Source organism: Pongo pygmaeus, chromosome 19, assembly GCF_028885625.2.
Source record: "Pongo pygmaeus isolate AG05252 chromosome 19, NHGRI_mPonPyg2-v2.0_pri, whole genome shotgun sequence".
NCBI lineage: Eukaryota > Metazoa > Chordata > Mammalia > Primates > Hominidae > Pongo > Pongo pygmaeus.
The window spans coordinates 85,318,221-85,345,362 of record NC_072392.2 but is presented as its reverse complement, the minus strand read 5'-3'; the positions used below and the strand labels follow the sequence as shown (position 1 = coordinate 85,345,362).

Sequence of the window (27,142 nt, the reverse complement as noted above, 5' to 3'; positions counted from 1 at the left end):
GATTTAATAGCTCGTCTGGGGGATGGGTGGAATTTTAGTTTTAAAATGTGGCTCATAACTGCATAGTTTTTCTTCAGTATTTGCTTACCAGTAAGTTGATATTTAGACAGGTAGGCCAGGATCAGAAATCATTAGGATTTTTTTCATGATTAGCTTTGATGAATTCAGAGATCTTTTTATGTGAGCCAGTGCTTGTCTTTTGAAGAAAATGATTATACATAGCTTATGATATAGAGGTTATAATTCTTCTGCCAAGTCTAGATTATCTACATTATGTAAAATTTCCCCCTCACGAAATACCACTTTCAAGCATGGTCTTGAATTGAATGAAAAATGGAAAAATGAACTCAATTTTGGTTCGAAGAATTTAAAACATATTTTGATACGATTTTTAGTAAAAAATGATTATCAACTTCGGGCTTGTATTTTTCTTATATAAGAAATCAATATTTAAAGCTGACTCTTAATAGCAATTTGCAAGATTTATTACTATAATAGAATTCCAATGTCTAAGAAAAACAAACAAAAAATTACTCAGTAATTAGTATCAGACAGTAAAAAGAATTATTCTTTTATTTTACTTTTTAAATTAATTTTTTTTTTTTTTTTTTTTTTTTTTAGACAGAGTCTCACTCTGTCACCTAGGCTGGAGTGCAGTGGTGTGATTTCAGCTCACTGCAGCCTCCACCTCCTGTGTTCAAGTGATTCTTGTGCCTCAGCCTCCCAAGTAGCTGGGACTACAGGTGCATTGCCACCATGCCAGGCTAATTTTTGTATTTTTAGTAGATATGGGGTTTTGCCATGTTGGCCAGGCTGGTCTTGGACTCCTGGCCTCAAGTGATCCACCCACTTCAGGCTTCCAAAGTGCTTGGATTACAGGCGTGAGCCATCGTGCCTGGCCAAAATATTAATAATTGCTCTTTTTAAAAACCTTTTTGGTTTGCTTCCAAAAATAATTTAAGTTTGCTCTAGTAAAATGTGCAGAGGCCATAAAACTGAGAAACATTAACACAAAGTAAGAGACAAGAGCCTAGTAACAAATGGTGGCTCTTTGAGAAAAGGAAATTATTACCAAAATTTTAGACTAACTGGTGGCATGCCAATTATGCACCAGATTTTGCTCTTACTTTTTTGGAAGCTGAGCAGAAATTATCCTTTTGTTCCATATGATGACTTATTAAATAAAATACTTTGCACAATATGTGCTTTTAGATGGAGTAAACATATCTTTTAAGTAATTATTTTGATTGCCTATATTCATATCATGATGCTACCTTTTTGCATTTGTGCAGTGTACATTGAATATTAACTGTTTAGAAATGCTGATTTTAGTTTCAGCTTTGCTATGGGTGAAGGGAAGTGGGGGGGCTTCTGTTTGTTGGTGCCAGGCATTATGCTACATATTATACATCTGTTATCTCATTTGAGTTCCCCAAATCCTTAAGAAGTTAAATTATTATACTCATTTTGGAAATAAGAAATGAAGCTTAGAGAGGGGAAGAACACAGGTTTAAACCCTGGCTGTAAGCCCTTTGGGCTTTGGTTTTCCTAACTAGGAAAGAGGAATAATAGTGATGAAAATAACAATCATCTGATGATCTTTGTAATTTTACTGACGGAGTAGAAGCCATCAGAAGAGAATGCCCACATCTTCCCTTTGATAGAGCATCTGACTTGCATCTCCTAAATAACTACTTTCCCTCCCATTCTAAACTGTTCTTTTCTAGGGGCCAACCTCTCCTCTTGTGAACGAGCTCTCATCCTTTCCTGGATACACAGCTTCTTCTTTCCTGCATACTTTTTTCTTTGTACAGCATGAAAATATACTATTGTGTCTTGTTTAAAAAAACAAAACAAAAACTCACCTTCACCTGACCTGCATCAGCCTTTAAGCAAAACTTATCCAGACAGTTGTCTATGTATACTCCCTGGCACTACCTCCTCTCTTCTCTTTCTTTCTTGAGCTCAAGCTAATCAGATTTCCATCTGTAATTTTACACTAAAACCATCATATTGAGGTTCATCATATTGGTTTCCTTGTTGTTAAGTCCTGTGGTCAGTCTTCATTTTACGTAGCCTCTTAGCAGCATTTAACACAATTATTCCTATTTCTATCTGAAACACTTGCTTCATTTTGCCTCCAATACCCCATGCTCTCCTGAATTCTCTCCTATTTCTTTGCTCCTTCCCAGGCTCCTTTCCCAGCTTCTAATGTTGGAGAGGTCCATCAGTCATTCTTCCTTCCACTAGTGGTTTTTTTTTTTTTTTTTTAATCTACTCTTATTCTCTAGGTAATCTTATCTAGTCTCAAGGTTTAGTATTATCCCAATTGTAGCTATCTTGCCCCAGGCATTCTCCTGAACTCCAAACTTATGTATTGCCTTGCTTACTGGATATATCCACTTGGATATCTACTGAATATGCCCAAAACGAAACTCTGAATTCCCACCCCAAATCCGTTCCTCTTTTTTACCACCTTTGCAAACGCCATCTCCGTTTATCCAGTTTCAAAGGTGTGGAATCATTCCTTCTCTTAAATTCCACTTCTAGTTCATCAGTAAATTCTGTTGGCGTTACTCTTAAAATGCCTAGTGAATCTGACCATTTTCATATCTCTACTGTTGGCCTAGTCCAAGCTACCATCTGCTCTTGTCTGCAGTCTTAACAGTAACCTTGTAACTGGTCTCCTTGCTTCTACCCTCTGCTCCTTCCTCCGTGCCGCTCAGTGTTGTATTGGAGCCAACTTGTATTGGTTTGTTAGAGCTAATCAAGTGTACGACTTCTCATGTTCATGTTCAGTGAAACGCTGGTAGCTTGAAATTGCCATGACAGTTTTACACCACAAAAATCAGTAAACACTACAAACCGGAATCCCCTCCCCTTCCTAGCCCTGGAGCCGGGTGTTAAAATATTTACCAGCACACCACTATCCACCCCCACCATATATGTTCTGCCCAGAGAAACAGAATAGTCCTTTAACAAAATAAGTCATGTCATGTCACTGCCCTGTTGGAAAACTCTGTTGGCTTTTCATCAAACTCAGAGTAAACCCAAGGATTGCTCACAAGCCCTATGTGATCTGCCTCTGTGCTGGAGCATAGTGGATACCTAATGAATCTTTGTTACATGGGTAGGTTAGAGATGGGTGGGTGGATGAGTAGATGGATGGATGAGTCATTTCTGTGTCATTTTAATAATCCATTGCATGAGGCCTATTAATATTTTTCTTTTGCAAATAATGGAAGTACTTAAGACTTTCCAGTTGTTCAAATTTTTTATTCTTAAATTTCCGGAACCTCAGACAGAGGTCTACTTAAGTATAGGTATAAGAATATATTCTAAAATAAAATGAAAATAACCTTTAAATTCCTGTTATAAGTATGCAGTTCACTGTCTTTTGTTAGCATAAATAGTTAAAATATGAGTCAATGTATTTTTGTAAGAACTTTCTAGAAAAAGGTAATTCCAGAATGGGAATGTTTTGAACTTAAAAAATTGTAATGCTTATAAATCTTATGTTTATGTGCCATTTTGTTGCAAGATTACTCTGAACACTTAAAAATAATTAGGTGTTTATTTTGTGGTACTGCATATACTTTCTATGTCTGTCATTTTTTTGGTAGAGAGTCACAGTGGTTATAGTGGCAATTGTATGTTAAATTCTAATTCAATAGAGTGCTAACGGTTATCAGATTCATTTGTAACTTTTAAGATATTACAGTCTTAAAATAACAATGTCAGTATTTTAATAACTAGATACTGTTAAGAAATTAGTAAATGTAAATCAGAAATATTTTCTTCTTTTCCAGGGTATATTTCAGAAATCGCTGGGTAAAGACTGTCCACCCAGTTGTGCATCAGTACTGTTTGATCTCAAGCGCACATTCCACCTTTCAGATGCCCCAGAAAGAAGATATTCTTAAACATCGAGTGGTGGTTGTTACATTGAATACTTCCCAGTACCTCTGTCAGTTGGACCTTGAACCTGGTATGCTGACTCAAGACGCAGTCTCACAAGTTTAGGGCTTATGAATTCACTTTAGACTGGGATTGGCAAACTACAGTGTGTGGGCCAAATCTGGCTCACTGACTGTTTTTGTAAATAAAGTTTTACTGGCTGGAACACAACCATGCTCATTTATTTACCTATTTATTGTCTATAGATGCTTTTGTGTTACAGTGGCTGAGTTGAGTTGTTGCAGCAGAGATACATTATATGGTCCACAAAATCTAAAATATATACTGTTTGGGTCTTTACTGAAGAAAAATTTGCCAACCTCTAGTTCAGACATTTTAGTGACTGCTATTCCATTTGTTCTCTAGTTGGTCGGATGGTATTTATTATTGATCATATGAAGAATTCCAATTTGGAGAGTGGTGGTGTTTTCCTTTTCTTTTACACTTTCCTCAGATTTTTGTTATAAAATGCTTTTGCGTTATGTGCTGTAGAGATGATAATTATGATAGGTTTTATTATGACATGTTATTAAGATTGTTACATTTGAGTACAGGAACCATGTAAAATCAAACTAGTGTTATGTGAAGTACAGATGTAAGATGTCAAGAAGTTGTTCTGATAAATATGGCAAAACTTAACCATCAGAAATCAGTACCAATCTGGGGCCAGGCGTGGTGGCTCATGCTTGTAATCCCAGCACTTTGGGAGGCTGAAGCAGGCGGATCACTTGAGGCCAGGAGTTCAGCCAGACTGGGAAATATAGTGAAACCTTATCTCTACAAAAAAGTTCAAAGATTAGTTGGGCCTTATGGCATATGCCCGTAGTCCCAGCTAATTGGGAGGCTGAGGTTGGAGGATCACCTGAGCCCGAGGCTGCAGTGAGCTGTGATCATATAGCACTGCACTCCAGCCTGGGAGACAGAGTGACACCCTGTCTCAAAAAAAAAAAAAAAACCAACAACAAAAAAAGAAAATAAATAAATAAAAGTACTTAATACTCTTAGATTAGCAAACTAAACTCTTTACTTAGCAGAAAAGAAAATAACTATAGTCCTTCTGCCTTTGTTGCTGCTCTAGCGTGCTATCCTGTGTTTATGCTGTATTTTCTAGGGTTTTTTACACACATTCTGTTAGATGAAGCTGCCCAGGCCATGGAGTGTGAAACCATTATGCCTCTAGCATTAGCAACTCAAAACACTCGGATTGTCTTGGCTGGTGATCACATGCAGGTAAGTGCCCTTTGAGTTGCTGTGTTGAAAGTAACTTTTAATTATATTTTGATGTTTAATATTGTATTTCTAAAACATCCTATGAAATTATGCCATGCATTATAACTTTAGTACTTCAAATAGTTCTGTACTAATAGTGAAAAATACTGTTATTTCTGAAGAAAAATTACTATTCTGCTACTCTTTTTTCTTCTTTGGATGGTCTGTCACTGTTATAATTTTCATGTTTATTTATTTAAGTTCTGTTCTTTATAGTATGAATATCTGATTCTTACTTTTTTTTTGTGAAGTGAAATTTAAATGATCATTCCTGTAGGATCCTGGGGAATTGTAATTCCCCAGCTCCTGTCTCTATTATTTGTTTACCTGAAGGAGTAATTTTTTTTGGTGTAATAGAAAACTAGGAAATAGAGGGCTTAAATTACAGCCAAAATGTCCAAGAGTGTGATTTTATATATTTGAATATCTATATGTAGGGAAGAGAAATACAGTTTTTCTGTGAAGATACCTGTTTTACAAGGTTGCAGTTTGGGGCTGTTTCTTTCCTGCTGCAGTTAAGATTGGACCTACATCATGGACCTACATCATACTATATAGCTGTCAGGACATCAAGGAGAGAGTTAAATGTAGAGGAACAAGTTCTGTTTTCATTTCTTTGCCTAAAGTAGTTTAATTTTGTTCTTTAGTAGTAAAAGGCATAACCATGAATGGCTCCTTATACTTCATAAGATCAAGAGGGTTGTTTTGTTAATTATTAAAAATGATTTTTTAGTGGTAGGCTGTATGTCCTACCAGCTCATCATTTAAAATAATTAATCAATTTTAGTGAAATAACTGTTTGACTCCCACAGTGATACAGTGGGTTGCATGCCTGGTATCACTGAAGTAATAGCTATTCATTATTATGCTGGGGAGCCCTTTGTCAGGTGTAGAAAGAAACTCTGGGGTGGTGTTGGTAAACTGCAGTGAGAAGTTAGAAATTTTAGCCAACTTCTTAGTAGTAGTAATGGTTCAGAGAAAATATTACTGATTGTGCTTGTCCCAGCATTTAGCATGTGGAGGTTTTGTATATAAGAAGTTTTAGCGTAGTGGATTTTTTATAAGTAGGTTAAAAAATACTATTTGTATATTCAGTTAAACTCTCTCTGTATGTTTGTCTGTTACAGCTCAGTCCTTTTGTTTACAGCGAGTTTGCCAGGGAGAGAAACCTTCACGTTTCATTACTTGACCGACTCTATGAGCATTACCCTGCTGAGTTCCCATGTAGGATTCTCCTGTGTGAGAACTACCGCTCCCATGAAGCTATCATCAAGTAGGTGTGAACTGCCCCCTCCATATCATACTTTCGTTGGTCTGGTAGTGGGAGGGAACTCAAAACAGCACTGCTGCTAGGGACAGATGATTCCCAACAGACTTACATAGTGTCCCTAGTCTTGCAAATTATGTTTCATTTTATGTCTTTAAAAGAAAACTTCAGAAGTCAGAATTGTAATTTTTCACAGAATAGGGCTATTTTGGGAAAAACTCTGAAATCATGTTCTTCCTTTACTCTCCCACAACAATGAACACAGAAGACTTGTATGATCAAATGTAGGGAATTCCCTCCCACCAACAAATAAGCAACCAGTTGCGCAGGGGACACCAGCTGGGTGTCCTCCAATTCACTTCTGACACCATCTATCTAAAAATAATGTCCAATCCCACAGGTTGAGGGCTTAGAAGACTGCCCCCCTCCCGGCCCCCCAGCAGTCACAAGCCTGAGCCTTACTTCTAACCGACTGGCTTCAAGTTGAGGGTCCTGCGACCCTCTTTTTGGGTCTTTGGGTTCACTTAATTTGCTGGAGTGGCTCACAGAATGCATGGAAACAGTTATTTACATTTACTGGTTTATTATCAAGGATATTACAGAGGATACAGATGAAGAGTGCCTAGGGCATGGTATGGGAGAAAGCGCGCAGAGCTGGCATGCCCTCCCTGGGTGCGCCACCATCCAGAAACTCCACATTTTCAGCTTTCTAGAGGCTTTCGAACCCAGTTCTTTGGGTTTTTATGGAAGCTTTGTGATGTCAGCATTCCTTCCCTCAGAGTATAGTGTGGAACCCTCTCTGTGGAGGGTCTTAAGACCCACAATCACTTTGGGAGGATGAGGCAGGAGGTTTGCTTGAGTTCAGGAGTTCGAGTCCAGCCTGAGCAACATAGGGAGACCCCCTTTCTACCAAAAAAAAAAAAAAAAAAAAAAAAATTAGCAGGGCATGGTGGCATGCACCTGTGGTCCCAGCTACTTGAGAGGCTGAGGTGGGAAGGTTTCTTGAACCCAAGAGGTTGAGGCTTCAGTGAGCCATGATCACGCCATTTGTACTCCAGCCTGGGCTACAGAGCAAGACCCTGTCTCAAAAACAAAAATAAGAATAAAAAGGCAGGGGAAGATTAGAGTCCTGCTTTGGGGCAGGTGAAAGGAAGGCAGGAGAAGGTCAGGGAGATTCTGTTTCTTGAGGCTTGACATACTCAAATTATAACAAAAGACTGTAACAAGAGCTATGGTAGTTATGAGCCAGGAACTGTGGATGAATATATATATAGATATAGATATATCTATATCTATATCTATATATATCTAGATGTATATATCTAGATATATATCTACATATATATATATCTAGATGTATATCTACACATACAAATAAAATAACACCACAAGGGCAATTCTGGAAACCAAAACTTTAGATTCTGTTAGCTATGCGTATGTTTTTCTGTGACTAAATATATAATCTATATGGAAAGCTACATGCTATAATAAATATATTGACAAACAGAATGATGGTTTGCTTATGTCTTTGGCTATGTTGTACAAGTAATCTGCTTTAAAAGAAAGGAAGAAAGGAAAGAAAGGGAGGGAGAAAACTGGGAAACTTATTAATAAGTTTTAAAATATTTCTGTTAGCTATAGTATGCATCTATAAAGGTGTATATCTCAACAACTCAGTGGATTGTCACAACCTGCATGCAGCATGTAACCCTAATCCAGATCAGGAAGCAGAATGTGACCAGCATTCCAAAAGCCCCTTTGTGCTCCTTTCCAGTCACTACCCTGACCAGAAACTTACACTATAAAAAAGTTTAGTATAATTTAATAATACTGATTATGTCAGCCATGTGAAAACCATTTTTAGGTTTCCCTGAAAGCAATTGGATAGATATAATTGTATTTCTCAAAATGTGATTCTTTTATTGTTTTCAGTCATTTGCTACAGTCACTGATGAGTCAAGTACTAGATGGTGTCTTCATCAGTAAAGCGAATTCATTTTACAGTTGACGGCTTGACTGTCTTTCAGTTGTGTACATTTTTCCAGCATCTGTATGTCTATGTGTTTGCATGTATTAGTACAATCATGGGTTACATTCTGAGAAATGTGTCATTAGGTGATTTTGTTGTTGTGTGAACATCACAGAGTGAACTTACGCTAACGTAGATGGCATAGCCTACTACACATACAGGTTATATGGTGTAAATGGCCTGTTGGCTCCTAGGTTACAAACCTGTACAAAGCATGCTACTGTACTGAATACTGTAGGTAATTGTAAAACAATGGTAAGTATTTGTATATCTAAACATGGAAAACGTATGGTAAAAATACAGTACTATGATCTTATGGGACCATCATCATATGTACTGTCTATTGTTGACTAAATCGTCATTATGTGGTACATGATTGTATGTGAGCCATTTAAATAAAATATTAACCAAGGAAATATACTGGCTAGCAAATTTCCTCATAAAGTCTCATCTTGTATTGAACTGTCATCATTTCTTCCTGTTTTGGCTTCGTACCTTACCAAAATCATTCCATTTAACAATATTATGCCAGGACCCTACTCTTGTTATTTTTGGAGAAATTCTTGGTATCATAAGTATTAGATGATTGGAGTAAAATTAATCATGGACATAAGGCAATATTATTAGAATTGACTGATTTTTTTTTCTTATGTGTGAAATTAATTTTGATGTAGATTTTCCCCCTGTTTTCTTTTTGTCTTTTACTGCAGTTATACCTCTGAGCTTTTCTATGAGGGCAAACTGATGGCCAGTGGGAAGCAGCCAGCGCACAAAGATTTCTACCCACTGACTTTCTTTACAGCACGAGGAGAAGATGTACAAGAAAAAAATAGCACAGCTTTTTATAATAATGCAGAGGTATCTTAATTCTTTTTGCAAATTGTTAACGTTTTCTCAGTCACATCATCTCGTTTTGTTAAGCATTTATTTAAAGTTTTGGATTGACATTGTATTGCGTATTGACTTCATTTACGTGTAAATAGTATGTAAAGTTTATTCTTTCTTGTATAACATTGATTTGTTCAGATGGATCTCCTATGGGAAACAAAAACTTTGATTTACATTTTGTCTTATGGTAAGACAAAATACATGATTTCATTCAAAAGAAAAACCAACATTGTTCTCAATTAGATCATTATTGTTAGGTATCTAAAATAGACTCTGAGTAAGTTTTATAGTGCATATGCAAATGAGGTATCATTTTAAATGAATAAGCCTTGAATTGCAGAATTCTGTGCTCCAAAGACATCACAGGGACCCAGACAGCGATGTTGCAATTCCATGATATGCTCCAACTTACATAATTCTCTTACAATTTCTGACTTTTTAGGTTCAGAGAGCATGTGAGTAGTTTGAAGGGTCAGATCAGGCAGCAGACCAAAAAAAGGGCAACGTCTTCAGGGGCTAACAAACCAGAAACTCTGGAGTTAAGGTTCTGTCCGTCAGGAGGGAGTTGAGTTCTGGACTTCAGGAAGCCCGAGGATGGCAGATCATTAGGGGCATGGCTCTTGATCTCCGGTCTCCACTGCCCTTGAATTCCATGCTTTACCCATATTACTTACAAAGAAATGGCTTTTATTGTGTAGTAGGACTTCATTTTTCTGTTAAGACATTGCTCATGGGCCTGTAGTTAGAAGTCGGTACAAAAAAATCATCAGTACTCACTTGATAAAATCCTAGCCAAAAGCAAAGAAACTTGACATTTTGGTTAGTCTGTGCCATTTAATTTTAGGAAAAGGTAAACTTTTCTTTAAATATTTGAAATATTGAAAATAAGTTTAGGGGTCTCCTTTATCGTTTTTGCACTCAAGTTGGAAACCACTGGTCTAGAAGTTAGCCATGGTTATGGGTGGGAGGGATGACAGGAAGCGGCAACCAGGGCCTGTCCAGAAGCCTTGGTGGCCCTGCGGTGACATCAGGGATCAGAGCTGAGCCTTGATCCTTGATCCTGAGGCGGGATTGATGTTTGCCAGAGGCTCAGTTTCTCAGCCTGGGTTACTTGTTCATTCACAGTGACCTGGTGTGTTTCCCAGGAAACCTATAAGCTATAGGATAAATAAGGTGCCGGTTCATGGACTGTCAGTTTTACTCAAAGGTTTTTTTTTTTTTAATATTTGTTCATATTAAAAGATCACAAAGACAGCTCACTTTAAAGGTCGTGTGACCTTTAAATATTAAACATGTAACTTTAGAGACATTTCAAACCACCTTGACTTTGACCAGAGCACGGTTGTTCAGACAGTGTCTTCAGCCCCGCGAGTTACTGTAGTCAAAAATTTTGAGACACATTGCTCCAGGACTCTTTCTGCAAGGGGCAAAAACTGACCCTGTTCACCTCAGCTGAATACCAGTGTAGGCGTTTTGAATTTTTGAATATCAGTATAGGCATATTTGGATACTAATATAGGCTTATTTGGACAGTAAGATGATTTTAGAAGCTCTGGGCTTTTCTTGATGCTATGTAATTTAAAGGTGAAATTCAAATCTATTTTGTGTTATAGAACAAGCAGACCAAGTGGCATCAGTTACATTCGTAGGGGAAAATGATATCTTTTATAAAGATTCTAACTAATACTTAGGAGGGCATTTGAAAAGAGTTTACATTCCTCTATTAGGAAAATAAGAAGTCTTACATAGAGTTAAAATCAAAATGAACTTATAAAAAAAAAAGGTTGGAATTAAAAGTAAAGTTCAAGAACCTCAAGTTGAAGGAATACTTATAGCATATGTGCTGTGTGTAATTCTCCTTTGTTTAGACAACACGCCTTTTATTTTACGTATCTTGTGCTTTGTACATCATTTGAAATTGTGTCTTCTTTCACATGCTTAAAATTGTAGAAGGAGACTGAGAAGATCATTCTTTTTTTTCTTGATTCTGAACTTATATCCCACAGTAATGAAATGGTTTCAATTTATTGCCAACGTGAAAAAAAGTTCAATTTAATGCCAAGGTGAAAAAAAAGTACAATTTAAATACTAAGCACCAAAGATATGATTTTTTTTTTTTTTTTTTGAGACAGAGTCTCTCTTTGTCATCCAGGCTGGAGTGCAGTAGTGTGATCACTGCAGCCTTGGCCTCCTGGGGTCAGGTGATCCTTTAGCTTCAGCCTCCCAAATAACTGGGACTATGGGTACGCACCACCACGCCTAGTTAATTTTTTATTAAAAATGTATTTTGTAGAGATGAGGTCTTACTATGTTGCCCAAGCTAGTCTTGAACCTCTGGGCTCAAGTGATCCTCTCACCTCGGCTTCCCAAAATGCTGGAACTAGAGGTGTGAGCGACCACACCGGGCCAAGGTATAGTTCTTAACCTTGAAAAATTCAGCTGGAGGGGAGGAGCTATGGATAATAACCATAAGATGGTGTGATCTGAGAGGTAGACAGAGTTGTACAGATATACAAAATGAATCCATTGGGCTTGGTGGGACCTGAGGCATAGAGGAGAATGGGGTTTTTGCCTCATATGTTTTGAGAATCTGCAGTTAATTATCTATATTTATAATTGTTACATCTCCCTAACAGGATGACCTTTTTATCATTTTTAAATGTCCCTCCTTGGCCGGGTGCGGTGACTCACGCCTATAATCACAGCACATTAGGAGGCTGAGGTGGATATATTGCTTGAGCTCAGGACTTTGAGACCAGCCTGGGCAACATGGTGAAACCCTGTCTCTACAAAAAAATAGAAAAAAATTAGCTGGGCATGGTGGCAGGTGCCTGTAATACCAGCTACTCAGGAGGCTGAGGTGGGAGGATGGCTTGAGCCTGGGAGGGGGAGGTTGCAGTGAGCTGAGATTGTGCCACCGCACTGTAGCCTGGGTGACAGAGCTAGACTCTGTCTCAAAAAAATACAATAAAATAAATAAATATCCGTCTTTATCTTAGTACAGTTTTTTGTTTTAAAGTTGATTTGTCTGACATTAGTATAACAATTTCAGCTTGTTTATAGTTGCTGTTTGCATGGTATATCTTTTTTTATTATTTTACTTTCATCTTGTTTACATGTTTGAATCTAAAGTGCATATTCTATAGACAGCATATTATTGGATCTTGATTTTTAAAAAAAAGTTTGAAAATCTCTGCCTGTTTGTTTTGTTTTGTTTTCTTTTGTTTTTGAGACAGGGTCTTGCTCTGTCACCTAGGCTGGAATGCAGTGACATGACTATGGCTCACTTCAGCCTTGAGCTCCCTGGGCTCAGGTGATCTTCCCACCTCAGCCTCCTAAGTAGCTGGGACTACAGATGCATGCCACCATGCACAGCTAATTTTTGTATTTTTTGTAGAGACGGAGTTTGGCCATGTTGCCCAGGCTGGTCTTGAACTCCTGGGCTCAAGCAGTCCACCTCCCTCAGCCTCCCAAAGTTCTGGAATTGCAGCCATCTTTGCCTCTTGATTGGGGTTTTTAATCCATTCACATTTAATGTTACTGATATGGTTGGATTTACCTCAGCCCTTTTTTTCTCTATGTCTCATGTAGTTTTTGATCTCCTGTGTCTTCTTTATTGCCTTCTTTTGTATTAAGTGCATATTTTCTAGTGTCACATTTTAATTCCTTTAATTATTATTATTATTATTTTTTGAGACAGAGTCTCACTCTGTTGCCCAGGCTGGAGTGCAGTGGTGCGTTCTTGGCTCACTGCAACCTTTGCCTCCCAGGTTCAAGTGATTATTGTGCCTCAGCCTCCCAAGTAGCTGGAATTACAAGTGCCTGCCACCACACCTGGCTAATTTTTATATTTTTAGTAGAGGCAGGGTTTCACCATGTTGGCCAGGCTGGTCTCAAACTCCTACTTCAAGTGATCCACCCACCTCGGCCTCCCAAAGTGCTGGGATTATAGGTGTGAACCACTATGCCCAGGCATTTCTTTTAGTTATTTTTCAATTATATTTTTTGAGTTATTTTCTTAGTGGTTTCTTTAGGGCTTACAATATACATCTTAATTTATCAGAATCTACTTCAAAGTTTTACTAAATTAATTCCAATGAGCTATAGAAACTATACTCCTACATAGCTCTATTCCCCCTTCCTTTCTGTGCTATTATATATACCTATATACAACAAACTCAATATATTTTTATAATTATTACTTTATATAATTTTATGTTTTTTAAAAATTCTGAGAGAAGGGTAGCAAGTACATATTTATGGAGTTTGCTGTATTAACCTTCACTTCTCTTTGTGGATTTGAGTTACCATTTGGTGTCATTTTTTACCTACCTCCTTTGTGCCGTTATTGTCAAACATATTACATTGTTATATATTATAGCCTAACAATACAATTATATACATATGGGTTTATGCAGTTGCTTCTTAAATCAGTTAAGAGGAGAAAGAAGAAATATTTTATTATACTGTCTTTATAATTACCCACATAATTACCTTTACCAGGATTCTTTGTTTGTGTGGATTTGAATGATTGTTCGGTATAACTTGCTTTCAGCTGGAAGAACTTCCTTTAATATTTCTTGTAAGGGCAGTCTGCAAGTGAGGAATTCTCTTAGGTTATGTTTCATCTGGGCATGTCTTTATTTTGCCCTCATTTTTGAAAAGTAGAATATAAGATTATTGGTTGAATTGGTTGGATTTTTTCTTTTAGCACATCGAAATATGTTTTCTCACTGCTTTCTGGCCTCTATTGTTTCTGTTGAGAAATCTGTTAGTCTTACTGGAATTTCTTTGTAAGTGATGAGTTGTTTTTCTCCTGCTGTTTTCAAGATTTTATTTTTGTCTTTGACTTTAGTTTTTAATATGGTTGTCTGAGTGTGGGTCTCCTTGCGTTTATCTTACTCAAAGTTCATTGAGCTTGGATGTATAGCTCAGTGTTTTCCATCAAATATGACAAATTTTTAGCCATTATTTCTTTGAACCTTTTTTCTGCTCCTTTCCATCTTTGTGCTCCTTCTGTTCTCCCATGAGATGCGTGTTGGTGAGCTTAATTGGTGTTCCACAATTCTTTGAGGCTGTTCTTTTTTCTGCATTACTTTTTCTCTCTCTTCTTCAGATTGCATAGCCGCTATGTATCTTCACGTTTGCTGATTCGTGCTTCTGTTATTTCAAATCTACAATTGACTCCTGGCAATAAATTTTTCGTTTCAATGTTTTTCCTTTCTCACTTCCTGGGGCATAAATTGCTCCATGGCGTGATCCAGCTGCCGTGGGTCTCTTGGTGGAGGCAGAATGTTGTCAGTTTGTGAGCCTTCCTCTCACCGTCTCCTGGGCAGAACTTATGGAGCAGTTGTTGGGGGAGGACATGGAACTTGCTCCTCACTGCTTTTCCCAACCTGCATCCATCCTGTGGAGCAGGAGCTCTGTGTATGCTGTATGTTTGTGTGTAATCCATGCTGCCATCCAGGTGCTTCCATCCAGCTGGTGCCGCTACCAAGTGTGGCTCTTCTGCAGTGCACATCGGGGAGGTTGGGATCTGCTGATGTTCATTGGCTGCTGAATCTACCCAGCATAGGTCTTCTGTCCTAGGAAGCTAGAGAAAATGCAAACTGTCAATGGGCTGCTAAGGCCATTGGATCAGCTCTCCTGCAATGCAGAGCTATGTAGGAAAGAGGGACTGCACTGCCACCCACTGTCCCACTCCCTTTGTGGCAGGAGATGGGGGTTGGGGAACAGGTACCACCTGACTACTACCAACTGCTTATCATAGGCCTTCTGCAGCACAAAGCTGTGAAAAATGAAATCTGCCAATGTTTACCAGCTGCCAAAAGTACCTGGAATAGGAGGGAGCTAGGGAGATGGGAATTGCCCCTTGGCCGTTGAAACAGTTCTGTAAGACAGAGCTGTGGGGGAAAGGGGGCAGTCCATAGCTTGTAGGCCTCAACCTTCCACTGTTCTCAGTGAGTTTTTACAGGTTTTGTTGAATAGATAGATGTTTTTCAATTTCTTGTAACCTCTTTGATCTGTCTTTAGAGACTTTGAATGGTTGTCTTTGCTAATTTTGACCAGCTTAAAAGATGTTTGTCTGGGAGAGAGGTTTCCCAAAATGACTCATATCATCATTCTAAGTCTGTTTTTTGACTACACGACAGGAGGATAAAGTGCAGAAATGGTTGTATGTTGCTTAGTGGTGGGAACTCTGTGGGGTGGGAGGGCGCAGCAGAGGTGTCTCCCAACTCATCTATCCCCACATCTAACCACATGGGTAAAGATAATTTTTTCTTATTCCTTATTGCAGTAGACTGAGTATGTCTACTCTGTTTCCTGATAGTGAGAATGCCATGTCTTTAGTCCAGTTTGCTCTTCACATTCCCTGGGTAGTCTGTGTATGTGATACACTTGCTGCTGTATCATAATAACAATAGGATGACTGTAGTTCTTACCTCTGTAGTTCACTGAATTTGTATCTGGACATGGGAACTGCTTTGTAGTCAATAACCTCAAGTTTTTCAAGGGATGAAAATTGTCAATTTTTATTAAATATATTCAATATTATAAATTAAAATAGATACTGTTAGTAAATAATAAAGAAATGATGTACTTAAAGACATTTAAAAACATACCTCCTTCCTCTGTATGCCCCTGGACTCTTGACTGACCCTCTATTGTGCTTGCCTTATATATTTTTTTTATTATGACTCTCTTTTCTAAATAAACCATACGTTCTTCTCAGTAAGTAGCAGGCAAGGAACATGTTTTATTAATTTTTGTACCTTCTCCACTGTGCCAAACATTGAAACTGTTTGATCAATTCATTGAATTAAAATAGAACAAACTATCCTAAAAACCCTATCATAATCCAATAATTGGGGTCTGAAAAATTCAGTTGCATAAACTGTGGCATTGCTTTATTGCAAGGTTAGTGAAATGGCTTGGCTGGACTTGTACCACTAGCAGGCAGTGAATTCTGAAAGTCTGTCTCTGTGATCCAAATGTGGCCTAGTCCCAACTGTGGTTTGTTGTCAATTGGTGGCTGTTGGCTGGTCTGCTTAGTTATATCACTGAGGAAGGGGACATTGTTAGACCTTGTATTGCTGGGACTTAGTGATGTCACTGATGCTTCTAATTGGTTGGTTAGTTTCATTGGCCTGATCTGGAGAGAGTGGACTGAAAATTACTGGGGCTGTGAGAACTTGCCTTCCCTAGAACCATGGCCTGTCTTTTTCCCACGCAGGAACTTGAGCTTGTTCCTCCCTACACAGGAACTTGGGGGCCAATAGCATTGTCCCTGATTTTCACGTTTTCACTGGTTGTATTATTGGAGAATTTTACTGTTTAAAATGTAAATGAAAAATTTATATTCTCATTCAGTTCACATCAGCAAAGCGTTACTCCCATTTAGAGGTAGTTTGTTGTTTTTTTTTTAAATGACATCTGCTAAAATGGGATCCTTTATAAATCTGTTTCAGTTACAATATTATTTTCTCCGAACATTGTTGATAACTTTAATATGTATGTGTGTGTTTGTTTTTAAAGGTGTTTGAAGTGGTGGAACGTGTAGAAGAGTTAAGAAGGAAGTGGCCAGTAGCGTGGGGGAAGTTAGATGATGGCAGTATTGGTGTGGTGACTCCATATGCTGATCAAGTGTTTAGAATACGTGCTGAACTTCGAAAAAAGAGATTATCTGATGTTAATGTAGAAAGGGTGCTAAATGTTCAAGGTAAGTATCAATTGAAATGAATTCAGTCATTCAAATGCTTAAATCTAAAGTGTGTTCACATTGGATTTTTAATACTCAAGATCTCTTTTCTGAAGTTATGTGTTCATTTCATATCAAGTTCTTTAATGCCAGGTTTGGCAATTAAAGGTTGAATTCATTTACATGTTAATTAAGTTTTTATATCCAAATAAAATAAGTATTAACAAATACACCTTTTCTGTGACCATAATTATATCAATGCCACATAGTATATGTATGCTGTGAATTACAATCATAATAGTATATAACACATTCTGCTGTTATACGGTATCTGAGGATGAATTTCTTCATAAAGATTTTTATGTATAGACTTTTCTAAGTGTATAGTTAACAGCAACTCTTTTAAATTATCTTCATTTAATTAATTGCTATAAAATGTATGCTTTTAAATATATGAAGCAACACTATGATGTGAACTCTAATTGAAGCCTAATACAATGTTAGGTTTTATGGTAATATCCAGCAGTAAGAGTAATATACAGCAGTAAGAGCATGGGCAAAAAATAGTTCTACTGTACCATGTGTTGTCCAGATTGTACAGAATTTAGGTGAGCATTTTAGAAAGAACATTAGGAGTAAATTAGAAAGCACCCAGAGGAGACTTAGGGTAGTGAATGGTCAAGAAACTGCCATGAGAAAACTAGGATTGTTTGTCCTGGAGAAGAGAAGACTAAGGATTGACATCAGCATTGTATTGAGATTTGTCATAGGGTGAGGGAATAGATATGTTACTATTTGAAGCACATAAGAAAAAATGATATACACCTAGACTTTCTGTAGACTTCTTTATGAAATCAGCTGCACGTGCCCTCGTTGGCCAGAGACTAGATGACTGCTTCAACAAAGGGTCCTTGTATTGGGTGGAACCTGGGACTAGACAGTTTTAAGGTTGGTTCCAATAGTATCATTAAAAAAAATTTTTTTGTGGTGGTAAAATACGTATGATGTAAAATTGACCATTTTAACCATTTTTATGCACATAAGTTCTGTGGCATTAAGTTCATTTACGTTATTGTGCAACAGTCATCACCATTCATCTCCAGAACTTTTTTGATCTTTCCAAACTGAAACTCTGTATGCATTAAATGCCCCCATTCCTCCTTCCCTCCTGGCAGTCACCCTTCTACATTTTTTCTCTATGAATTTGACTATTCTAGCTACCTCATATAAATGGAATTACATAGTATTTGTCCTTTTGTGACTGGTTTATTTCACTTAGCATAATGCCTTCAAGGTTCATCCATGTTGTAAGATGTGTCAGAATTTCATGCCTTTATAAGGCTGAATAGTCTATTGTATGTATATGCCACATTCTGTTGATCCATTCCTCTGTCCAGGGATACTTGTATTGCTTCCACCTTTTGGCTATTGTGAATAATGCTGCTATGAACGTGGATATACAGATATCTGTTTGAGTCACTTCTTTCAGTTCTTTTGAGTATGTATGTAAGCATGGAATTGCTGGATCATATGGTAGTTCTCTGCCTAAAATTTTGAAGAACTGCCACACTGTTTTCCGCAGCAACTATACCATTGGACATTCTCACCAGCAGTGCATAAGGGTTTCAGTTTCTCCACATCTTCACCAATGTTTGTTATTTAGCAATTACATTTTTAAAAATGCAATGCTTTTATTATATCAGTGGTTCAGAATAACAATCTTAAGTCTTTTCTTAAAAAATTTTCTTTGTAGGAAAGCAATTCAGAGTTTTGTTTCTTAGCACAGTACGTACAAGACATACTTGTAAACATAAACAGACACCAATTAAAAAGAAAGAGCAACTTCTGGAAGATTCCACAGAGGACTTAGATTATGGTTTTTTATCTAACTACAAGCTTCTCAATACTGCCATCACAAGAGCACAATCCCTGGTTGCTGTGGTGGGTGATCCCATTGCTCTGTGCTCTATTGGAAGATGCAGGTAATTATGTGTTAATGTTGAGACATTAAAGGGGAAATGTGACATGATTTGTATCCCTATGTGTATGTTTATTCATATGACCTTCTGGCTAATTAAAAACAGGTTTATTATGGCCTGATATCCAATGAGAACACAAAAGCATATTACTTTGGATCTATTTATTGTATGCATAATTGTGTATTCATTGAGCCATTATTCAAGAGATATTTCCTGAGTGACTTCTAGGTTCTAAGCACTCTTCCAGCTCCTGAAGATACATCAGTGAACAAAATAGACAAAGATCTCTGCCCTTGTGGGGCTTACATTTTATTGGTGGGGCTTACTTTTTACTGGTAAGGAGAGGAAGATTACCGTAAACTAAATAGGAATATTATGTAGTATTTTACATGATAAGTTGAATGGAAAGGAAAATATTAAGAGGAATTAGGAATGATGGGGACGGTGCAGACTGGCTTGTGATTGTAAATAGCGTGGTGAGAGCAGACCTCACTGAGAAGCTGACTTGGAAGTGAGGGAGAAGCTATTTGGGTTAAAAGTGCTCCAGGAAGAAGCAACAACTAGAGCGGGGGTCCTGAGCTGGTTTCATGCATGTGTTTGTCTTTGATGGATATTAACTTTTGTATCCCTTGGTGCCTCACTTTTTCCCTTAATTGTTATAATTTTTGATGAATTTCTTTCTGCAGTCTTGCTCGCTCAAGGCTTTTCAATGTAGATAATTCTTTGTATCTGGTTAATCCAGAAGATCTTAACATTAGGGGGTTAGACGTGGTCATTACTTGTCTTTCGGTAGCATTATTAGTATTAGTATTAGTATTAGTATTAATATTAGTATTAGACTTTAGTTTTAAGGAACAGTTTCTACTAAATATGGTTAAAATATCAACCTACACACCAAAATCTATCTTTATACACTTGTGACTTATACCAGTTAATTGGAATTTTAACTGTACAAAGCCAGTAATAGAAGATTTGGCCTTTTGAGTATTGAAGAACTGTGCTAGCATTAAAAAAAAAAAAAGCAGTCGAACGGATATTTGTAATATTCTTTTGTGAAAAAGAAAGAAATACACTAGGGATTACTTAAAATTTTATAAGTATGCTAGTATGTGTCATAGGAAGTTCAGAATAGTAAAAAGAGATGTAGATAGTCCTGAATCTGCCTTGGGTAATTATTTCTTTTTGATATGTTAGAATTAAAGTAGACAAAACTATTAGGACATGGCACTCTTTAAATCAGGTGTTTTTTTCTTACAATATAGATAATGACAGCACTTTATTATCTATTTTTGTGTTCTAGCAGGAAGAAAAATTCTGGTAAGGGAGATTATTTGGGACCTTTAAGAATAAGTTTCATGTGTTAGAATTTAAGACCCCTCAAAAAGTTAATATCGTTTATAGGGGAAAGCTATCATCAAAGGAATCAAGTAGAGTTTTAATTTGTGAAAAAAAATTTTCTTTTTTAAAAAACAAAGCTTGAAGGGTCTGTAACTTATTTATCTGTAAACAATTCTGTTGTAACATCTTTAATTTCATACTTTAAAAATATATTGCCATGCATTTGTAGTCACTAATGACAAATTGGAGGGGGAAGAATATCTTTTTTTTTTTGAGACAGAGTTTCACTTTTGTTGCCCAGGCTGGAATGCAATGGTGCAATCTCGGCTCACCACAACCTCTGCCTCCTGGGTTCAAGTGATTCTCCTACCTGAGCCTCCCGAGTAGCTGGGATTACAGGCATGCGTCACCACACCCAGCTAATTTTTTGTGTTTTTAGAAGAGATGGGATTTCTCCATGTTGGTCAGGCTGGTCTCAAACTCCCGACCTCAGGTAATTTGCCTGCCTCGGCCTCCCAAATTGCTAGGATTACAGGCGTGAGCCACCACGCCTAGTCAAGAATATCTTAATTCTGAGTTACAAATGAATAGAAGAACCAAGTATATCAAGGAGTCTACTAATTTTGCTTTCATCCTAAGAATTTTACTTTGTATTACTTTACTAGTCATTGTAAGTATATTTGGTTAGAATGTTGCTTGTGGTATTTTACCAGTTTTGCTTATATTTATTATTTGATAAGTGAGACAGCACATACAATTTGATTAGAATGTAATATATTAAAGCACATGTTGAAAACAACTAGAAACTATTAGGGGAGTAAATGGATGTAAGAATAGTGTTCCGGCCAGGCACAGTGGCTCACACCTGTAATCCCAGCACTCTGAGAGGCCCTGGTGGGCGGATTGCTTGAGCTCAGGAGTTTGAGATCACCCTGGGCAACATGGCAAAACCTTGTCCCTACAAAAAATACAAACTTTAGCTGGGTGTGGTGGCATGTGCCTGTGGTCCCAGCTACTCAGGAGGCTGAGGTGGGAGGATCGTTTGAGCCCAGGAGGTTGAGGCTCTAGTGGTCATGCCACTGCACTCCAGCCTGGGTGACAGAGCAAGACCCTGTCTCAAAGAAAATAAAAAAAAGAATAGTGTTAAGCCACATTAGTTTTGGGCTCTCCTTATAAATAACTCCAAATATATTTACCAACCTGAATATTTTTAAAGAAACCATTACCCCTTTCTTAAAGAATCATATTATACTGTGAATTGCATGAGATCAGCATTTTTCATCCATTGTCTGACAGAAATCATTACTTTCTTAGAGCAAATGAGTGCATAATTCTTCCTGAGGCCATGTTCTCTGAATTATCCAGGGCTAATTTTTAACTTCAAAGCTGAGTCTACAGTTGCCTGTTTCTTACTACTCAGCTGGGAAGTGTCAAGGTATACACATTAATTGATAAGCTAAGCAGAATATTTTCAGGGAAGTAAATATATTATGTTGAGTAAAAAAAAACACATACATTTCATAGTTACATGGCAATGTTGATTGTCTGCTTTATTTGTACAGTTTAATCATGGCTGTAGCCCAAGAATTGATAGTTGGGGCATATGGATATTTAAGCTTTAATCTCACTAATTTAATTAGATATTAATTTACTCTCACAATACAAGTAAGCTCAGAGAATATAATATGATTCTTGGGTCCTGTAAAAATGGAAGAGTGAGTTCTTTGTAGTTTGAGTTCATTAGGACTGTTTTCCTGCTTTTTTCATTTAATATTTTCAAAAAAACTAATATATTCCCAAATATCAATCAAGTTTTTAAGGAATACTTACTGTGTATATTATACCAGTTCAGAAGTCAATCAGTTATATATTCTTTTTTGTTGTATTTTTAAACAGATTTTTTTCTGTTAATCAAAAATGGATATAGTGAAGATCCTCCCCCTCTCTCACCAAGCTAAGAAGTATTAATAGTGGCTGCTGTTTATTGACAGCTTTCTTTGAGCCAGGTGCTGATTTATGTACTTTGCACACATTGCCTCATTCACTCCTCCTAACACCCTATAATGTGGTTATTTTATTTGCATTTTAAATGGGCAGCCTGATTGAGAGAGATTAAATTGCCCAGGGTCACATAGCTATTATGTGGTTCAATCAAACAGATGTCAGATTGACTTCAAAACCCACATTCTTCTCTCTGGTTATGCTGCCTTTCCCAGAAGTGATGGGTATGCTCAGATAAATCTGCACGGAATGGCAGGAGGCTAAGAGGAGAGTGATAACCTTTCTTCAAACCAAGGCGTTTGGAGAAGGTCTTCCCTTGAACTGAATTTCTTCATTTAGCACATTTTATTTATTCTGTGAAATATAAACATATTTCATGTATGTGTAGAGATGTATGTATATGTGTGTACACACACACACACACACACACACAGTGACCTAAGGACACCAAGTGATTTTTTAGTGTTTTATCAGTGATCCTAGAAATAAGGTTAACACAGGAAGAAAATCAAACTTTGTGTTCAGGCAGTGATTAAAAATAAGATTACATCCTTTGAAATGCCTAAAATTATATTACAGTGTAATACACACTTGGGTTTTTAAACCAATACTACTAAAAAAATGGTTAACATAATATTATGTTAACATTTTAGGGAGGGGGCTGAGAATTGATAAAATCGTTAACCAGAGTGGTGAATTCTTGTCCTCATTCTATTGTGGTCTGTCAATTATCTGTATTCAGAAATGCTTCATAATTGTATACATAGTACTTTGGTAAGGTATTGGGGAGTTCAAGGGCCAGTGTAAAGAGAAAAAAGGAAAAATTTTAGCTTTAAAACTAAGAATTTTTGAAGGAAAGAAGCATTCCCCTGAAAGTTTAGAAGTGAGACACAAATGTCATTTCAATAGTAAGGAATAATAATAATAGTGCTGGTGCCCCACTTTACACATGAGGAAACAGGTATAAAGAGAGGCTGAGTAATGTGCACGAAGTCACACAGCTACTGAATGATAGAGTCAAGATTTCAGGCTAGTTCTGGAATCCATGTGCTTTACCATTTTGCTATAGCAATGGTGCCAAAAAAAAAAAAAAGGTCAGATTTAACGTGCAAATTTCAGGCCACTTGTGGAGCCAGTTTAACTTGATTAACTTACAGTAAGTAGTTAATGTTACTTTTAAATTGGTATGCGTTAACTCGAAGGCTATTTCTTTGAAATCCCTAGAATCTTCTGGTAGGCAAACACTGTCCCCAAGCTCCAGCTTTTTGTGAAGTCTGAGATTGTTTGACTTAACTCAATGTTACTTCAAATTCTGTTCATTGCAGTCAAGGTCAGTGAGGGTGATACAGGAACAGGGTATGGAGTTTTAAAAGGCAGCTGAAAAATAGAGCAAGTTCTGGCATTTTGGCTGTGACAGCTGGAAATGAAAAATGTAATAAGAAATTGATGTTAGAAATTGAGCTGGAGGCTGGGTACAGTAGCTCATGCCCAGAATCCCAGCACTTCGAGAGGCCAAGGTGGGAGGATTACTTGAGGCCGGGAGTTTGAAACCAGCCCTGGCATCATAGCAAGACCCCATCTCTACAAAAAAAATTTTAAAAATTAGCCAGGTGTGGTGGCACACAACTACAGTCCCAGTTACTGTGGAGGCTGAGGCGAGAGGCTTGAGCCCAGGAGTTCAAGATTACAGTGAGCTGTGATCATGCCACTGCCCTCCTGCCCTGCACTCTGAGTGACGGCACAACCCTGTCTCTGAACAAACGAATAACTGAACTAGACAGAGTAAAAGTCAATCCATTCTTTCCTTAGCGTTTTGCTTTGTCTTGAAGTCCAACGCAAACCTGAAATGCCACTCTGTGAAACTGCTACTTTATCAGTTAGGCTAAAAAGACCCTTCTTTTGAATGTAGTATGTAATAGAATTGTATTGATAAATATGCAGTTGAATATTGTGGCTATTCTTATTAAAAGGGTGGGAAAGTGGATGGATTTTAGATCCTGAGTGCTATATAAGATAGTCCTTCCCTATATTTTCTCATGTTATGATGAGAAAAAAAGCACAATTCCTTCATTGGGGTTCTTAAAAATAAAAATAAAGGACAGCTTTTCAGCATGCGTTTCTTGGCAACACACATTTCCAGCAACTGCATGACTGTCTTAATTAGCCTTAGTCTTATAGTCAGAAGTACATATTTAATATTTTGTAGCATTTTTACTTTTTCTGTTGTTTACATATAGGTCTAAAATTTTTTCTGAACCCATTTGTTTATTTTTTGTTTATTCATTCCATTTAAAATTTTTTATTTTTTTTAATTAAAATTCTTTTTTCAACAGCTTTATGGGTACAGGTGGTTTTTGTTTACATGGATAAGTTGTATAGTAATCAAGTCTGGGCTTTTAGTGTACCCCTCACCTGAACAGTGTACATTGTACCCAACAGATAGTTTTTCATTCCTTACCCCTCTCCCACCCCCCCTACCTTCTGAATCTCCAGTATCTCAATTCATTTCTTAAACTCATCTTCAAAAAACTAGGAAAGATGGATATAAGGCATATGTAAGAGAAGCATAGTTTGGAATTAAACTCTGCACAATTTTATGAATATATTAATAACCCAATTCCCATTCATATACTAACTTTTATAATATAAACCTTTTCATTTATGCTTCTTGAAGCCATCTTGATTACCTGCTGTCCACCTGGACACAAGGATACCAACTTGGGAAGAAACCATATCACATATCTTTTGTAGCATAATAAAACATTATTTGAACCTCTCTTATTAAACATAGGTATGCATATTTATAATAGTCATTTAAAATTTAAAAACTTTATATGTTGTCTTTTGTAATATGTATTTAATAATTTTAATATTTAGAAATCAATTTTCAAACCTAGGAACAATAGTATACAAATGCAACAAGTTTTGAATGTACTTTTCTCCTTTAGCACTTATGAATTTGATTAAGAAATGAATAATCAACATTAAAATTAGCATTCCAACTTCCTATATTTTTCATAATTCGTTTAACACTTATAACAGTTAATTTTATAAGTTGTGCTTGTGACAAGCACCTGTTAATTAGGAGAAAAATATGGAGTAGTTGGTTATTTCTTAAGAATCCTCATGAGGATTATGTACTTTGTGGCTCAAATTTATGTCTCGAGTTGGCTTTTCTTAGTCATCTAACACTAGGCTACTTTGGCCTTATAATTCAAATATATACACACACACATAGATACACATACATGTGGTATCTGTGTGTATGTATATACGTGTATGTGTATATATGTGTATGTATGTGCATATATACACATATATACATGCATGTATATGTGTGTATGCATATGTATATAAATTAGAATTATATGATTTATATTCATTATATTGAATTTTATATATAGTATATATATGTATGTAGCAAGTATGCCTAGAAGTACAAATTTTATGTGAAATGAGCTGCCATCAGTTTTGAAAACTTATTATGTGGGTAATAAAAAACATCATTTCAAATTAGTGTGGATAGGTGAGTACTGACCATATTACTTGCATTGATGAGCCACCATTAATGGAGAGCCTGTTTTATATGTACTGTAATACAAGGTATGACTATAGTTTCAAAATCAAACTTCTGGAGTCTTGTGATCTGGTGGAAAGATTTTATCTCAATCATAGATGACTATTGGGTTTAAGGATTTGAGGTTGGGGGTGGAATTTGAGATTATCTTTAGTTATTTATGTTCATTTCTGTGATCTCATCCATTGCATTGTAATCTGATCTTGTAAATCTTTTCTGTAGGAAATTTTGGGAACGGTTTATTGCCCTGTGTCATGAAAACAGTAGCCTACATGGAATCACTTTCGAACAGATCAAAGCCCAGTTAGAGGCTTTAGAACTAAAGAAGACATATGTGTTGAATCCGCTGGCACCTGAATTTATCCCCCGGGCTCTAAGACTGCAGCATTCAGGAAGTACCAACAAACAGCAGCAATCACCACCCAAGGTAAAGCCTCTGTTAATGAAATTGAAGAGGTTAAAGGGAGAAAACTGCGCAGAAGTGCCAAAGGTTTATTGGGCTGCAAGTTACTTTAAGTGTTGGAATTGAAGGTTACATTTGGCGGCAAGCGGTTTCTGCAAGGAACTTGTTTAGTGTGGACATGTAAGTGAAAATACAGTATGGTGTTTAGTCATGCTTAATGTTATAATCATTCTCAAACAATTTTTAATACCTGATAACTTCTGGTATCATTTATATAAAATAACCTTCTAATCGTCTCGACTGATAGAGTTGTTTTAGTGAGATGTGAATAAAACAAAGAAGTTTAAAAGATGATCACACTTACTAAAACATGTCCTTACATTCTTTATAAGGAATAATGTTATAATAACGATATTTGTATAAAGCAAATAATTCTGAACCTTTACTGATGATCGATTCATTTGAGGTGGTATTTGACAGAGTAAAAAAATTTGGCTGACTTCTTGAAGATGACTTTAATTGATTTTGACCTATATTTTTTGTATAGAAGCATTCCAGTCAGAGGGAGTGGAGCAGGGGAGTCAAGGCCATTTCCACTTTTGAACTGTAGTTATTTTGGACAGAGACAGCCGGCTTATTTGCTAGAGTGCCTGAAAAAAATGCTTGCACTTACCATCTAGAAAAGAAAGTTCTGAGACTGGCATGTTTAGTATTTGTTCTGTTTTTTTTTCTTTG

The 27,142-nt window shown here is 36.8% G+C and overlaps 1 protein-coding gene across 9 annotated transcripts in view; it reads left to right on the top strand.

Moving 5' to 3' along the window:
• The window catches only part of HELZ (helicase with zinc finger), a 174,411-nt gene that overhangs the window by 90,350 nt on the left and 56,919 nt on the right, over positions 1–27,142 (top strand). For all 9 annotated transcript variants that reach the window (XM_063656480.1, XM_063656478.1, XM_054459612.2 and 6 more), the window contains 7 exons: positions 3,810–3,988; positions 5,069–5,187; positions 6,354–6,499; positions 9,233–9,380; positions 16,947–17,130; positions 18,863–19,091; positions 26,227–26,431. In XM_063656480.1, coding sequence (XP_063512550.1) covers positions 3,810–3,988; positions 5,069–5,187; positions 6,354–6,499; positions 9,233–9,380; positions 16,947–17,130; positions 18,863–19,091; positions 26,227–26,431 — 1,210 coding nt within the window. The remainder of the gene's footprint in view (positions 1–3,809; positions 3,989–5,068; positions 5,188–6,353; positions 6,500–9,232; positions 9,381–16,946; positions 17,131–18,862; positions 19,092–26,226; positions 26,432–27,142) is intronic.